The sequence below is a fragment of the Anser anser genome (genome assembly GCF_964211835.1).
Source record: "Anser anser genome assembly, chromosome: 23".
Classification (NCBI taxonomy): Eukaryota; Metazoa; Chordata; class Aves; order Anseriformes; family Anatidae; genus Anser; species Anser anser.
In genome coordinates, this window is record NC_139744.1 from 3,583,607 (window position 1) to 3,599,107 (window position 15,501).

Sequence of the window (15,501 nt, forward strand, 5' to 3'; positions counted from 1 at the left end):
CCTGACTGCACTTTCTGAGAAGAAATTTCTCCTAATTTCATGCCTGACCACTCTTCCTGAGAAGAAATGTCTCCTGGTTTCCAACCTGAACCTCCCCTGGCGCAACGTGAGGCTGTTCCCTCTAGGCCTCTCACAGTCCCACCAGATCTCGGAGGAGAGGCCTGCTGGATGACCCCAGGAGCTCGATGTCCCTCCTGGCGGAGGAGCCATTTCTCCTCGTTAGTTCAAAGGCTTTGCAGGCAGGTCTGTGGGGTGGGCACTGCTTGGGGATTTCCAGTGCCAGCACAGCAAGGACTAGACACAGAGACCCTGGAGCCTGAGCCTCACAAAGTGCTTCTAACCACCGCAATCGCACGGGAGCTGTTGACTCCTCTTCACACCAAAAGCCATGCAGCACACACCACGCTTACACCATAACAAAAGCCACTTCCTGACCAACCCTGTAGGATTCACTGTAATACAAACGAAAGCACCAAGCGCCTGCTGCTCTGTGCAGGGGGCCTCGTGACCCCGTCAGGTTCTGGTCCCTTCCTTCTGCAACCCCGGCTTAGAAAATGAAAGCAGACTCCTCGATTTCGTTTCCTGTTTCGTGCTGGCTTCACTTCCCCATTCTCTCACGTTGGCAGGCTGCTGCTCTTTTCCACACAGCAGGGAAATTATATACAAAGAATTTTAAACTATACTAGATGATTTTGGGGTAGGGGAGGGAGAAAAAAGCTTCCAAGTGTTAGGCTTTCAGTTAAAAAAAAAAAACAAAACCCACATCAAACAGGAAGAACAATGATGTTCTGTTTCTCTCCCTCCCTTCACTCTAAAAACTGAAATTTGGGATTTTGTCTAAAGACAGTAGCAATCTTTACAATCACACCTTTCCATACCCCTTTCTCATACAGGCACGGCAAACTCTTGGCAATACAGCAGAAACAGAGGGAACAGATAAAAGACCGCGAGGTGCCACGTCTTTTGAATATAGATCAAAAAGATACAGTATCTCCTATATCACTGCTTTCTGCACAGTCCCCTTTTCTCATTCGGAGAACACAAACCAACATCCTATGTACCACCAAAATGGGCTGCAGCAAGCTGACCCAGGCACAGTTCAGGGGACGGAAGGAAATCTGATTAATATCAAATTCACACCCGGGTACAGCCGAAATCGACCCAGCTACCCTTCACAGAAGGGCTGCTGCACATAAAGCAGCTAACGGCAAACTCCTGCCTCCCTGATGAACGTGCCCAGCTCTGTACACAGGGAAATCCTAGTGGTAATATACATGGGAAGATGTTTTAAACAATGCTTTGTGCTCACCTGATCTGCCTGGTAAGTCTGAAGGCGGGTACACTGCACAGAGGACAATGCACACTTCACGTTCCCAGGGAGTACCAAGAAGCAGCAGTACAGAAACCCCAGCTTGAAATTTCTCATCAGAGAGGTTTTTATAAGACAAAGATTAAAGATTCACTTCTCACCGCGATGCCCTTGCTTCAAATCTCTGTCTTTAAGCACAAAAGCCATCTTCCCTCCTCCCAGCTGCCACCAGCCTCCCTTGAACAGCAGTCCAGCCCGGCGATCTGCTGGTGCTGCGTGCCTGCAGCTCCTAGGATCCAGGGTGCTCAGACCCTACGTAAGTGTAAGATTTAACAGCTTAAGTACCACGAAGAAGAGAAAGACCACAGCTTCCCAGCGTACACAGCTGCCAAACACTACGACAGCTTTTTAGTTGGAGTGGCCAGAAGCCAGCCATCAACTTGGAGAAGCTGAGCGAGGGGGAAAGCACCCTGTGCTCCCCGTGGAGCAGCTCAGCAGCACCGCACAGCGGCACCCCACGCCCGCCTGGGACAAAGATGCTCCAGAGCGATAAGGAGCATCAGCTGGGTTCAGAAAGCAGCCAGCGCTATTCGGTAAGTGAAGCAAGAGCTAGGGGGACGATGCTGCACACAGACCTACTCGAGGAAGCTGCACAGGACCTGCACCCACTCGTGCAGAGATGAACTACCTGGAATTCTTTTCAAGTTGTGTCCTTGTCCCTGCTGGGGCCGCTTTTTGTTGCTCCGGCACAGTGAAAGCAGCTTAACCCCAGCACAGGAGCGAGGGAAGCAGCGAGAGCTGCAGTGAAAGCGTGACCCGCTGGGCTACAAGGCAACAGAGAGCTTGAGAACAGCACCTTTAATAGCAGCAAAAGGCTCTTCCAGGGGATACTGACGACTCCTGCAACACTGGCTTCATCTGAATCATAGACAATGGCAGACTGCCACCTGCATTTCCTTCCCTCCACAGCACAGATCTGGTCTTGTCACTGACAATACGAAACTGACAGGCGCCCAAAAACCTTTATTTGTATTGCACACACCACAGCTTTCTCTTTCCTTTTCCATACAAGCTCAAGGCTTCCCTGTTAGCCAGCTTGCCTTTCAGCTCAAGAAAGGACCTTTTACAGAGCCTAAGAATTCAAGCCAATAAATTCACGTAATAAAAAAAATGGTTTTTGGAGGGGTACAAAAAAATCAGTAAAAATCCTTTTTATATCTATACCATCCAGATGTCCAGTTTTGGATACGACACAGAGCACCAGGCAGAGATCAGCACCAGAAGAACAAGTGACATGACAGCTAACCGTGCCAGCATTTCCTGGATATAATGCAATACACCCACACCCAAGCGATATTAAATCCAGAAGACGTTGTTCCTAGCTGAGACTTTACTATCCTCACAGAAATAGCCACAGCAGAGTAGTATAACCAATCTCTTCAGAGATTTAAAATTACATTTGCTTCAGAACCGTTTAGCTCTGGCTTTAAAGAGGAAACTTACCTTAAGTCACCTTCCCTTGAGCCACACTATACATGTAACACAAATTACCACGAAATCATAAAGGCAGTGGAGGTTTTTAGCTGCATTTCTTTGGTGCATTGATCAGTGTTTTGGGGCTGATCGTATCCACCTTCAACCCAAGCTTGGAGTCATTTTCCTCTCCCAGCTCCGGCTCCAACACCACCCAAGGACAGGCACGGTGAAGATTCAAGTCAGGAGCACATGCTGTATTTCTGGAAATAAGCTAGCTACCTCCTAGAGGGGCGAGTGGGAGGGGAGTCCGGGGGAAAACATGCCATCCTACAGGCCTGAGGTGTGCATCTCTTGTTCACAAAGCAAATGTCAGAATCATAGAATCATGGAATATCCTGAGTTGGAAGGGACCCATAAAGATCATCGAGTCCAACTCCTGGCACCACACAGGTCTAACCAAAAATTCAGACCATGTGCCTAAGTGCACAGTCCAAACGCTTCTTTAACTCCGACAGGCTTGGTGCAGTGACTATGTCCCTGGGGAGCCTGTTCCAGTGGGCGACCACCCTCTTGGTGAAGAACCTCTTCCTGATGTCCAGCCTAAACCGCCCCTGCTGCAGCTTGACACCATTCCCACGGGTCCTATCACTGGTCACTAAGGAGAACAGATCGGCGCCTGCCCCTCCACTCGCCCTTGTGAGGAAGCCATAGGCCGCGATGAGGTCTCCCCTCAGCCTCTCCTTCTCCAGGCTGAACAGGCCCAGTGACCTCAGCCGCTCCTCATATGTCTTCTCCTCTAGGCCCTTCACCATCTTCGTCGCCCTCCTCTGGACACTCTCCAACAGTTCAATGTCCTCCTTGTACTGTGGTGCCCAGAACTGCACACAGTACTCGAGGTGAGGCCACACCAGCGCAGAGTTGAGTGGGAAAATGTTACTGCTGAACAAACCAAGTGGGGAGGAGAACGAAGGCATCGGCTCTGAGAAGGATCTCTTGCAGTAACAGTGGTTTTCAGGGCCTGAAGGTTTCTAAGTTTCTCCTTCAGTACAGGTTCTAACACACAGAGAGGGTGTCAGGAAGCAGCGGGAGATGGTTATTTCTAATTCCACATGACATTTTTATTCTGGGACAGCTTCAATTGTCTGGTTCTCATCTGTTCTGGAAGAGCACACAAGTGCCACGCATGTACTTCTTTCATGTACCGGGGCTTTTATTGCATCAGCTTGTTAACCCATTTATTCTTATCTGTTCATAATTTACATTAACAAATATTGCAGTATTTAATTGGCATAGCAACTAGCTATAGCCTGGCCTGGGAAAAGGCGACTACAGGGAAGGTTGTGGTTAGGGCCTGGGGAGGCCAGCATCCCAGGGGACCCCGCTGGCATTCAAACCACTGTGCTCAAGTGGCAGCGACAATGAAGACTAGGAGACGCATAAACAGAGAGAACAGTACCAGGAAAAAATGAGTATCTGAGCAAGTAGTGTAGACGAATTTTATAGGAGCACTATTTCTGTCCTTTCCTAAGACAGTATGTTGGAAAAAAATAAAGCCTGAAAATAGTTGGAAATGTGGTCACCCACTCCCTTGCCCTACTCCAGGACAGCTAAGCTTACCCTGTCCCAAATCCCTAGCACACCAAATGCGAGGCTACCCAGATTCCCCCACTTTTGCTGGGAGGCTTCAGTTCTGGCAGAGGACCTCGTGACATTTGCCTGAAGCCCAGAGGCCACACTCCTCCAATTTTTGCTTTCTAAAATGGCAACACATTCAAAGGAGGAACAATTCAGGAACCGTTTCCAGATATGTAGAACAAACACGTTTCCAAGCAGGCTGAGCTTCACGAGCTAGAACTGGAGTTACCCACTTAACATTACCTCCTCAGGGGTACTCCCAAGTAAAACGCTCCACGGCAGACACTGCCACACAAACCTTCTCCTCACAGTCTTGTTGTGAACTGCCCAGGTCCCTCTCCCACACCTGATGACAATCTGCCCTCCTAGGCACCGATGAATTAGGGCCATTTACAGACCCAGGCCTGGACTAAAGAACTCACCACCACAGCACAATCCAAACGCAAGCCTCAGCTTCTGCTCTCCATCAGTAGGATCTCCAAATGAAGCACTAATGAACCAGCTCAGCTACTCTCCTGCAAGGTGAAACGACAACAGCTATTTTTACACTCTACAACAGGGGCAGTGGTGTTGTGGTTTATATACAAATACCTAGACAGAGCCATTCTACCTCTCTGAAGAGAGACAATGGATGAATGTAACCTTCATGAGAGGCAGCCCTGTAGATGACACACACTTACCCGATCCAAGAAGCAATGCTTCATAAATAGGACACTTCTCCATCTGTCCCAAAATATAAATTCCTGAAATGAAAGATTTCTTCCTTCAGTTAAGGTCCTCGGTTAGGAGGAAAACTTGTTACCTTATCTACTTATCCAGAAGCATCATTTACATGGGAAGCAACAGACACTACATTGCAAACAACCACCAGAAAGACTTTCATATAAATGATAATTTTATTGTAAATAAAACGATACATTGGCCTGGCTTTGCACTGCAAGCCCCCGGTCGGTATATATAGACTACTGGTTCAAGGTCTTCTGCACAATCCAGGTTAAAGCAATTTCTCCCTGCTCTGCATGGTTTATGTCAGACAGGTGTTAACACACAACGATGTCCTTTTCTAAACTGCCTCCTAGGCATCTGCCTTTTCTAACTGGGGAATTCAGAGCTGCTTGGTGAGATTTGCTCCTGAACAAGGTTGGGGTTTAGAGAGCTAAAGCCCAAACGCCATTAAACCACAGACAACACCAATCTTTCCTCTGAATATTAGACAGTCTGAATACTCCCAGCTCCAAGGGCAGGTACCAAGGTGACAGCCACAGGCCTACATAATCAAATACATAAAACCTTTCCACCCAGCAGCTATGAACCTAATAACCAGTCACTGGGATCTCATTCAGCTGCCCCTGCACAGCTTTAAATGTGCCTTTGCCTACCAATGAAAGCCTGTACAGCAGGGATAGAGTTACTGAGGTTTCACAAGTTATCCTGGCTCTCTTGGCACTTGGAAATAACGTGTGTCACCTGAGCAGGTACCAATTTCCCTTTGGGTTAATTTGTTTTGGTAATTAATGGCAAAGGAACCTCTTTGGAGCATCTTCAAGTTCTTTGGAATACCACTCCAAAAATGTGAAAAAATCCAAAGTGCTGCAACCTACAGCAATTAGAATAGGCAAAGACCAGATTTAGTGGAGAAGAAGCTAGTAACCTGGAATGCACAGAATCGTCACACCAAGACCAAAATGCCAATAGTTTGCTTCCTAACAAACTCATGGATAGCCAAAGTCCCCATTCCCCCAAGCTCCTCTCTGATGGAAATCAGACATTTTCCTGCTCAGACTCACAACTGTTTCAGGATAATAATACTCCTGTAAGATATTTATCTTCAGACAGAATTTTCTCCACTTTTGCAGCACCTTCCATCAAGAATCCCAATACTAAATATTCACCGTATGTGCCTCCCAGGAAGGAAGAGCTGAAAACACAAAATGACATTTGAAATGGACACAACAGCTTTTTGTTAGCCTGGCACTCTCTCCTCCTCTCTCCCCTAAACAAGTTTATCCCCATTTTTTTTTCCAATTCTGTCAGGATAAAGAGGCCAGATGTAATTCAATTTAGAGGTATAATTACATTTATGTCCACTTGAAACTTTTTTGATGTCGGGGTTGTATAAATAGACTGTAGTATAAATGCTGGCCCCATGTTTATTCGTTGTAGCAGTGGACTTAGGAATCCTGATCTTCCTTTTCCATAATCAAGAAGGCTGTGAGGAAACAAAGAATGCATTTTGGTTTGGCTCTACTTGTTATAAACCATCAGCAAATTCTCTGCAAAACCAGCTGCTTTTTTTCCTTTTTAAATTCATAAAGGCGTCAAATTAATTTCCCATCCTCCCCCCTACCCCGTAACAGTCGAGTCGATATATATAAAAATCACCAAATATGATCTTTTACGATATAAATAAAAAAAAAAAGTATGAGGCATCACCGTTTACATGATGTAAAAAGAGCTAAAAAAGAGCGATATAAACTACATTCATAAAAGTGCATCTCCAAACATACAAGTAATGCTTTGGCTTGTTCCTGTGCCGAACGGGTGGCATTGGGTCAGGTACTGGAATACAAGAAGTCCAAGCTGGCACCCCATGTTCTCTTGTCACTGTACAATTGCTATTGACTTTCCTTACTACCGACTGGAATACAAGTGTATACGGAGTAGGCACATCTCAGCATAGGTGGTGGGAAGGCCCAGAAGCTCTGACGGGGAAAGGACTGAGCCCATCAGCCCACGACGCTCTTTGCTCTGCTCTGGCACAGCCTTCCATGCCGCGTATGAGGTAAAAGCCACAACAGATCCTGAGGATTTAGTTGCTTTGAAACACTAAAAGTTACACCGTTTCCTCATGCCCTATTCTCCCAGGACACGATGTGTGGGATGGCAAGGAAAGACCACGGAAGGAGGTCTCGATTTGGTGAGGACAAGCCGAGGGTACAGAGAAACCTACACGGACAGGATCACTGCAGTCTAGGTCGCTGCTTTATGCCTGTGGGTTCAAGTGTGAAAATAAAAGATTCCAATCTTTGGTATGTTCAGGTGCTAGTTGCAAGGCTTGAAGAGTGCTACCGGGCCCCACAGGAGTGATGACCACCCTACTTCTGTCGAGACTACAGGAATGATTTCACATCCCTCTGCAGCATACGCAGCCATTTACGCCACAGCAAAGTGGTGTAAACGACTCCCCAAAACAGAATAGTAGTGTTACGCCCTCACTTCCCTCTGGTGCAAGCGACAGTGAAGTGCAGGCCAAAAGTCAGGCCATGTGTCTGGACAATTTGGAGTCAAGTTCCAGATTTTAAAGAGATCAATAGAAGTGCTCTCACTAGAATTAAATAAATTATGAAACAAGGGCTTTCATAAAAAAAAGAAAAAATAAATCCCCCTAAGTGCCTGCACCCTAAACAGTGCATCCTTGTAGTGGTGCAGGAGAGCCAAAAGGGAAACCAACACTAGCTTTCTTTCACTGATTACACATTGCTCAGAGTTTGGCACAGAAAAAACACGTCAGATTGTTAAAGCCTTTCAGGGCTTTTCTTCTTCTTAGTTCCCTCTTCTAATTTCACATATTATTTGTTGGGTGCTCAAGGAGCTTGGTTTCATTAAAACTTGCCTTATCCTGCTAAGAGCTTTCACTTAAAATGAACAAATGAACTGTTAATTTTACTGCATTATGAAAGTGATTTTTTTTTTTTTTAGGAGGGGGAGGGGAGGCATGTGGACCATTAATATGGTTTCCAATACAAGAGCAGAACACCTCTGATGTTGCTCTATAAAGAGCAAATTCAAATGCAGAATGACTTGGATAGATCTTGTTGGTACCTGCCTGGGGATTTCTGCAACTCTCTTGTTGGCCAGATAGTTTTACAAATATGCTACCATTACAAGTGTTCTCTTTGTTTCACTGTTTGACTTAATTTGTACAAAAGCTTATTTAAATAGGACCAAAATATTTTATGGAAACCTTAAATGAACACTTGCTGAAGGGTTGAGCTTGACTCTAGCTTACTGTGCACAAGTAAAACTAGTGTCCAGCAAATTCTCCCCGTGAGAAAACAGCAACCTATTTTCTTAATTTTCCGTCAGGCCAGGCCATCAAAGAAACCTGTAAGCTTTTCCTGAAGTAAATTCCTGGGTGCCAGGTAAACTATCTTTGGTTTAAGGGATGGTAAAAAGTTACCAGCCAAAAAGATAGGTACAACGCAAAGCTGTTCTGCACAACTCCCTTCCAGAAGGGATTTGTTTAGACCCAACAGTCTCAGGAAGATGAACATGGGACACAGATTTGTTGGCTATGAGGACACAAGCTAACCAACACTGTCTTAATGCTAGGACAGATCAAGCCTTGGAAATCAAGCTCTGGATTTTTCTAATGTCAGTGGGAGAGCCCTTATCCTAGACCCTAGAGTGATTGCATTCTGCTGAAACTTTTCTGATTATCCTGACATTTAGCTAGAAAGACCTCCCTCACCCCCACCCCGAAATCCATGGTTTCATTATAAAATAACACTATTCACATACTTTTGAATCAATATTTTCTGAACACCTTCAGATGCTGAATACTTAAGAAGAAAAATATATAATATAGTGAGCGCATGCTCAATGACACATGGCTTTTTGCTGGATTCATGTACTATAGATGCCTCTAAAGCCCTAGAAGTCTGGAAAGCAGTGACCCACACGAGTAGCCACTTGGAGAAAGCTGCTCTGGGTAGCCATTGCACGTTTCTGAATAGTGTAGCTCTTCCAGTTCCCACTTTGGTTCAGATTTCTTCTAGGTTCAACCGGCGAGACACTTCGTAGATTCCCATTCTTGGGCCTGCAGAAAACATGCAGCCAGCTACAGCTTCACATCAAGGTAACTAGGGCAAAAATGCAGCTCTGTTCGGACAGCTGTCGGTAGAACAAACATTAGTCCAGCAAACAAAGGTATCAGGCACAAGGGCAGACCCTAGGTTCCCTGGCATAAATTCCCCAAAGGACTAGGACAGCTGAGTTGGCATTTTGAAGATGCAGCACCACGACGGGCAGTTGCAACTAGACCAGGCGGGGCACCGAAAGCCCAGCAGGAGCTGCGAGCGAGGGAGGTAATTCAGTACTGGAGCTGTGCAAACTGATGTCTGAGCAGCTCTTCAGCAGAGGGTCTGTGCCTGGCTTCCACAAAGATTTGCTTTAGAAAGTCCCGGCAATGTTCTGATATGTGGGAAGGGAGCTGGGGGTTGGTTGGCTGGGTGGCAATTTTGAAAATGGCTGCCATGGCTTCGTACTCTGCCCAGGGTGGTTTCTCTGTCAGCATTTCCACAACAGTACAAGCGAGGCTCCTGGAAAAGCAGACAGGAAAAAAAAAAGTGAGAACCAACTGACACAATAACGCACAGTGTTCAGAGAGAACTTCCAAACAGGCAGCACCAAGGTACGGCTCTGCCCTGAAAACAGCTATAAAATGGCTTTGTGCTCAGCAAACGCCATGTGTGCACAGATCCTGAGCCAGATCTGCCAACATTGCTGCTTTTACCGCTGTCAGGCTAGCAATAAAGTGCTGAGACAGGGAGGCTGGTTTCCACCGGGGTTCTCGCTGCACTGAGAACTGCGAAGCGCCATCTGTCCGGCTCTCCTTTGCCCAAATTCTACTCTCAGTAAACGTTTGTATTAACAACGGGGGACAAGAGCTGCACACAAGATGCCCCTGAAGTTGTTGTTGGACCTCAGTGGTATTTCAGGTGCTGCTGCTGCTATCTCGAATGCACTTGCTGGGTTGCAGGGTAGAAAACTGACTTTGAGCTAAGGTCCAGTGAATCACAGCTGGTCGACACCACAAAGCCATTTCGGCAAAACCCCTTTTCATTGCACTTCCTCAGAATATTCACGTGAGAAAGCTCCTATCTCCATAAGACACCAAGCACCCGCCACAGTCAAAAAAGTAATTAAAATCTTAACAGCTCCAAACTGAGAAGGCAGCAAATTAAGACGCCAGTAGGGCAGATGCATCGATACGTTAGGGAAAAACAACCAGTGAAGTTACGGGGCTCTGAGGGGTAATTCAGGGCAAGAACGTGATTATGAGGACAGACACGGCTTAGCCACCTTTCTGAAGTGAGTGTGACACCGATACTTTCACAGGTTCCTGTAGTACAGCAGTGGCCCTTTTTTTGTTCAAAAAGGATTGATTGCTTCCTCAAGGCCACGGATTAAGCAAAGGTAGTGAAATTCAAACATCCAGTTTTGTGTTCTGATCACACTGTTCCGTTGAAAGAGCAAAATTGTTTCTTCTACCTTTAAACTACACCTTCTTTTGAAGTGAAATGCAAAGAAAAGACATTTTCAGAGGCAGACTTGCAACAATTGCCAAGACAAGGAAGGAAAGGAATTAAATCCAGTGAATATGCAAGAAATGACTTCTTGACAAGGTTTAAAACTCCAACGTGAAAATTTTACACTGGTTTCCAGCCATTTAAGTCTTACTCGAAGAGAGTACAGAAAATGCAAACCATGTGTGCTGAAGTGCTGGGGGTTTGCTCAAGAGCAAGCAGGGATATATTATTGTTTAGACTGATTTATACCGTTTAAGCAGATCCGGTTTCTTTAAGATATTCAGCAAACAGCAGGAATGTTTTTCATGTCAAGTCACTCCAGCAATAACAAATAGCTCACATATTCTGCTATTTAGGAAAAAGAAAATTGGAGAGGGGCCTGCAGCAGTGGCAGAAAGCCAGGTGGCTAGATTTGTTACGTCTTTGAGCCTCCTGGCCATATGCATCCACCCTGGGACTAACGTTGCACTGGAAAATTCTGACCCCCCTAAATAACGATGGGGATTGTAGGAACTGGAGCCCAGCCAACGGCAGTGTCTCTTTGATGGGAATGGACCGATGTCAGCACCAAGAGGAAATCCACAACTGCAGCAATCCAGGGGGAAGGGCACGTGCTCCGTTCTCTCCCAAAGCATCCCAACTGGGAGACTACGCAGAACTTAACTCTTTGCATATGAGAAAATTTCAGCTCTGTTTCCACTCGCTGCTTGTATGGGAAATAGCACAGACCTTGCTTTACTGCTGAGACACAAACATACCTTTTGTTGCTGTCATTTAGCTTGGTTTTATAATCTCACCTTTTTAAGGCCTCCAAAACTAACATTTTGACACAGGACCATTTTCTTTTTCCTTTCGAAAGAGGCTGTTTCTTGGCTATGCCAATAATAGCATGGCTACAGTTTCCACTCATGCATGCTTCAGATCACCTCTGATCTGACCTGTACCTTGTGTGTTATTCCAGGTTTGGGCATCTTTCCTTTAAAGCTTTGTCAACATACTCAAATTCTGTTCGTTTCCAGTGTTATAAGCATACCTCTCATTTTAAAACAAAATGAATGGACTCTCCCCAAACAAACTTCGGTCTCTTATCAACATAAGGGATATAAGAAGGGTGGAAACCTTGCACCAGAAAGTTAGAGAACTGGCTATCAGTTCAAGGGAGGAACGAATGGAAATCGTTACTGAAACACTAAATGGGCACTTGTGTGTTGACATTGTACAGCTCAACCTGCAGCAGGTCATGTCTTAAGTTCAAACCAACTACTTAAGTTCACCTTTAACTGCTCTCACTTTTGATCCAGATTAAATCTGAATTTGGATATATAGGGATAACAGAATGTGTATGTCTATTATCTTAGGGATAACATACATATCTCTATTATCTCACTCCAGAAAAGCTCTAAATTGTTTGACAGAAAGTCGATCCCTCACCATACGTCTGCTTTTCTTCCATAGCCCTCTCCGCTGATCACCTCTGGGCTCATCCAGTACGGTGTGCCAGTGACAGAGCGGATGCCTGTTCCAGACATACAGATTGTCTGCAGCCGTTTGCTGGCCCCAAAGTCCCCAAGCTTCACATTCCCAGCAGAGTCACGGAGAATATTGGCTCCTGGACAAAAAAAAGAAGGGGAAAAAAAAAAAAAAGAATCGAGACAGATGTTTTCATGCAATCCAGCTGTTGGATCTGCAGCCTACGAAGCTGATATCCAACCCAGAAATACCCATGCTCATGGTATGGCTTTCAACCCGTTAAGCCTCAGGTGACCTGCTAAACATCATTTCTTTATTTCAGGCTGTAGACAAGCCAACCGCTAATGGCTGCAAATGGGAAAAACTTCAGGGGAAAAACACAAGGAAGCAAAGGGGGAGGGGAAATGAGAGCTGAGTCAGCACTGTCATTGTTAACAGCGCCTGTAAACAGCTCAGACAGCCTATACAGGGCCCCTAGGCCAATGGCTTAGATAGTTCATAGCTGTGTGGAAAAGGATTTTATTTGGATACTACTTTGGTGAATATACCCAGCTGACCAGAAAGCAATGGTTAACAGATGTACCTAATTAAACCACTTTGAACTCCTACAATAAACAAGTCAATCTCCACTTCACTTGGTCAGAGGTCCTGAACATGAAACACAGAGGAAAAAAAAAGCAAACTTAGAGGATAGCTTGTGTGTGGATACAAGCTAAGGCTTAGACACCAAAAACAATTCTTCCTCCAAAGCTGCAATAAGCTCAAGAACCCTTTGTTGCCATTATTTGGTATATGCCTATGTGAACTCCTTCTGCCCCCCAGTAAAATGCATCTGTGCTTTACCACTCCACTTCCCCAGTGGAAGAGCTGAATTCGGAATAGCAAGTCTGGTCATCCAGCACCCTAGGGACAAATGAACAGTTTGGTCTGGAAGATGGGTGAAGATTAGTGAATAATCCATCGGTAGCAGATCACTTGGTAAAGAGCACCACACGAGCAATACACAAGGTGTTATTCAAGAATAAGCAGCTCATTTTCCTTTGCCAACCCTGGAGGGGAGGCAATGAAGATTTATAGGCAGGAACAAGAAGATATTTTTCTTACAGTGAGCAATGCTCCTGTCCCTCTAGAGCACAGAAAAATGTGCGTGGTGTCTGCCACATCTGTTGACATTAACTCTTAAGGAGACTGCCTGGCTCCATGTGGTTACATTGGGAAGAGGACAACTAAAGGCTGATCACGCAAGTTGTATATGGAAAGTCAGAAAGGTTCCTTGCACAGAGCAGGAAAGAAGTCACAAGAGCCTGAGGTAAGCAGGACTGTCAAAAGCAGGCATTGAGCTCTTACAGCAATTGGTATGCTTAACAGCAGAGAAATGGCACTTTGGTCAGAGAGGAAATTAGAAGGGAATCAACAGGGAAATGAACATGTATTACGGGGGCAGTGAAAGTCAGGTGGCAACTTAACCTCATTTTACTGGGGTGGAGTTATAGCTCAGTAGTCCTAAGAATTAGAGGCTTCCAGTCTTCCTTACTACAAACACCAACTGCCACGCTCCCAGGTCCTGTAGAGAGAACAGCCCAACTTCCCTTGCCCAGCCCAGAATATCTCCATCCCTAAGACCTGGACAGGATATAAGACAAAAAGGGATATCTGAGCAAAGCAATATTAAGAAGCCACAACCAGGATACTGAATATTTAACATTTGGCTTCTTTTCCCCAGAATTCCTTCAGCACGTGGCATATATATATAAATCACCAGCTGATCTCACCCTTTATGTCCCTGTGCACAATCATGTTGCTGTGAAGGTACGAGACTCCTTCGAGAATCTGGCGAGTGTATTTCCGGGTTACATTTTCCGTGAGAGCACCATACGCCTTCAGCTGGTCTTTCACTGACCCCTGCGCCAAAAACAAACAGAACAGATTGGCAAAGAAATGACAAACCACAAATCTTGCAGTCTCCATTTAATTCCCAGAGCTGCGACTGTGTTATATACCCGACCAGCACAAGTAATGAATTCTGGCCCCTTCTAAAGCCTTTTTGTGAGGCTCTCAGAACTTCTTGCCCTATGAAGCCCCTTTTGAGAAAAGCAAGGACAGTGCTTTACAGCAGAAATAGCTTGAGGAGGTTCTTTGCGCTTCCTCCATCCTCTAGCCGTGTTGATACAACTGTCTGTGGATGCAAGCAATAAACTAGTTCAGCAGACAGATCCGGGTCAAAGGTTTCCCTTTTTACAGGGTCATTTTTAAGCTAATTTGCTGCACTGTATGACTCTGCTAATTCAGTTAGCCCAATTTACAAGTTGGCCCAAGCTCTTTCAAGTACTTTGGCAGAACAAATTTAGACTGAAGGAAAGAATTAGCTTTAGTGACGAATGAACAGAATGTATTTCAACTACAAGACACCTTAGGAAAAAAAACAAAGAGGTGAATTGGGCATGAATAAAAAGCAAGCAGTGGCACTGTAACACAGTATGAGAAGGGAACATACCCAACAGGACACAACATAGAAATATACAATAGTTAAATTGGAAGGGACCTACAAACATCACCAAATCCAACTGCCAGACAACTTTAGGGCTAACCAACAGATAAAGCATATTATTAGGAGCATTATCGAAATGCCTCTTGAACACTGACAGGCATGGGGGCATCAACTGCATCACTAGAAAGCCTGTTCCAGCGTTTGACGGATTACATAGTTGAAACAAAAGTTTAGTCCCGATCAACAAAACCACCCATCTCAGTTTGTTTCAGCTCTTACCCCTGGCATGTACTCCATGAAGATGGTCAAGGTCTTCTCTGCCCGATCCCGTAGGCAGCCGTAATACTGAACAATACGCTCGTGCTGGAGATTCTTCAGCAGCTGAATTTCACACTCCAGGGCACTCACTTCCTATGGATGTCGAAGGAGAAAATAAGGTTCTGGCTTCAGGAAATATTCCATCCTAATAAATCCATCCTTGTCACTGTCAGGATGAGACCACTACTACACTGATGCAGTCTAATCCATGGCATTGGCTCAGCTAGCTCTTGGGAAAGGCAAACATTCACCAATGCCTCAAGTCAATCCTTCCTGTACAGTTGGTAGTAGCAGTGCAGATGTTAGAACAGAGGAAGTATCATATACGAATTTAGTACCAGAAAAACAAACAAACAAACAAAAAAAACCTTTGTTGCCTTGATTCTGTCACCTATTTATTCAATAGCTTCAGCTAAGTTGGTGGAAAGAATTATTTGCACACAATACAGCAATAGCCTTACTCCTCAGCACTAAGTTGATGGCAGTGCGCTTTA

The 15,501-nt window shown here is 45.3% G+C and overlaps 1 protein-coding gene across 2 annotated transcripts in view; it reads right to left on the reverse strand.

The window, feature by feature from the left end:
• Positions 1 to 5,297: 5,297 nt before the first annotated feature.
• MAP3K3 (mitogen-activated protein kinase kinase kinase 3) overlaps positions 5,298 to 15,501 on the reverse strand; it is a 42,755-nt gene continuing 32,551 nt past the window's right edge. For both annotated transcript variants that reach the window (XM_083809354.1, XM_083809355.1), the window contains exons 14-17: positions 14,969 to 15,100; positions 13,974 to 14,103; positions 12,163 to 12,340; positions 5,298 to 9,741 (exon numbers count right to left, since the gene is read on the reverse strand). In XM_083809354.1, the coding sequence (XP_083665480.1) occupies positions 9,513 to 9,741; positions 12,163 to 12,340; positions 13,974 to 14,103; positions 14,969 to 15,100 (669 nt within the window). In that variant the 3' untranslated portion in view covers positions 5,298 to 9,512. The remainder of the gene's footprint in view (positions 9,742 to 12,162; positions 12,341 to 13,973; positions 14,104 to 14,968; positions 15,101 to 15,501) is intronic.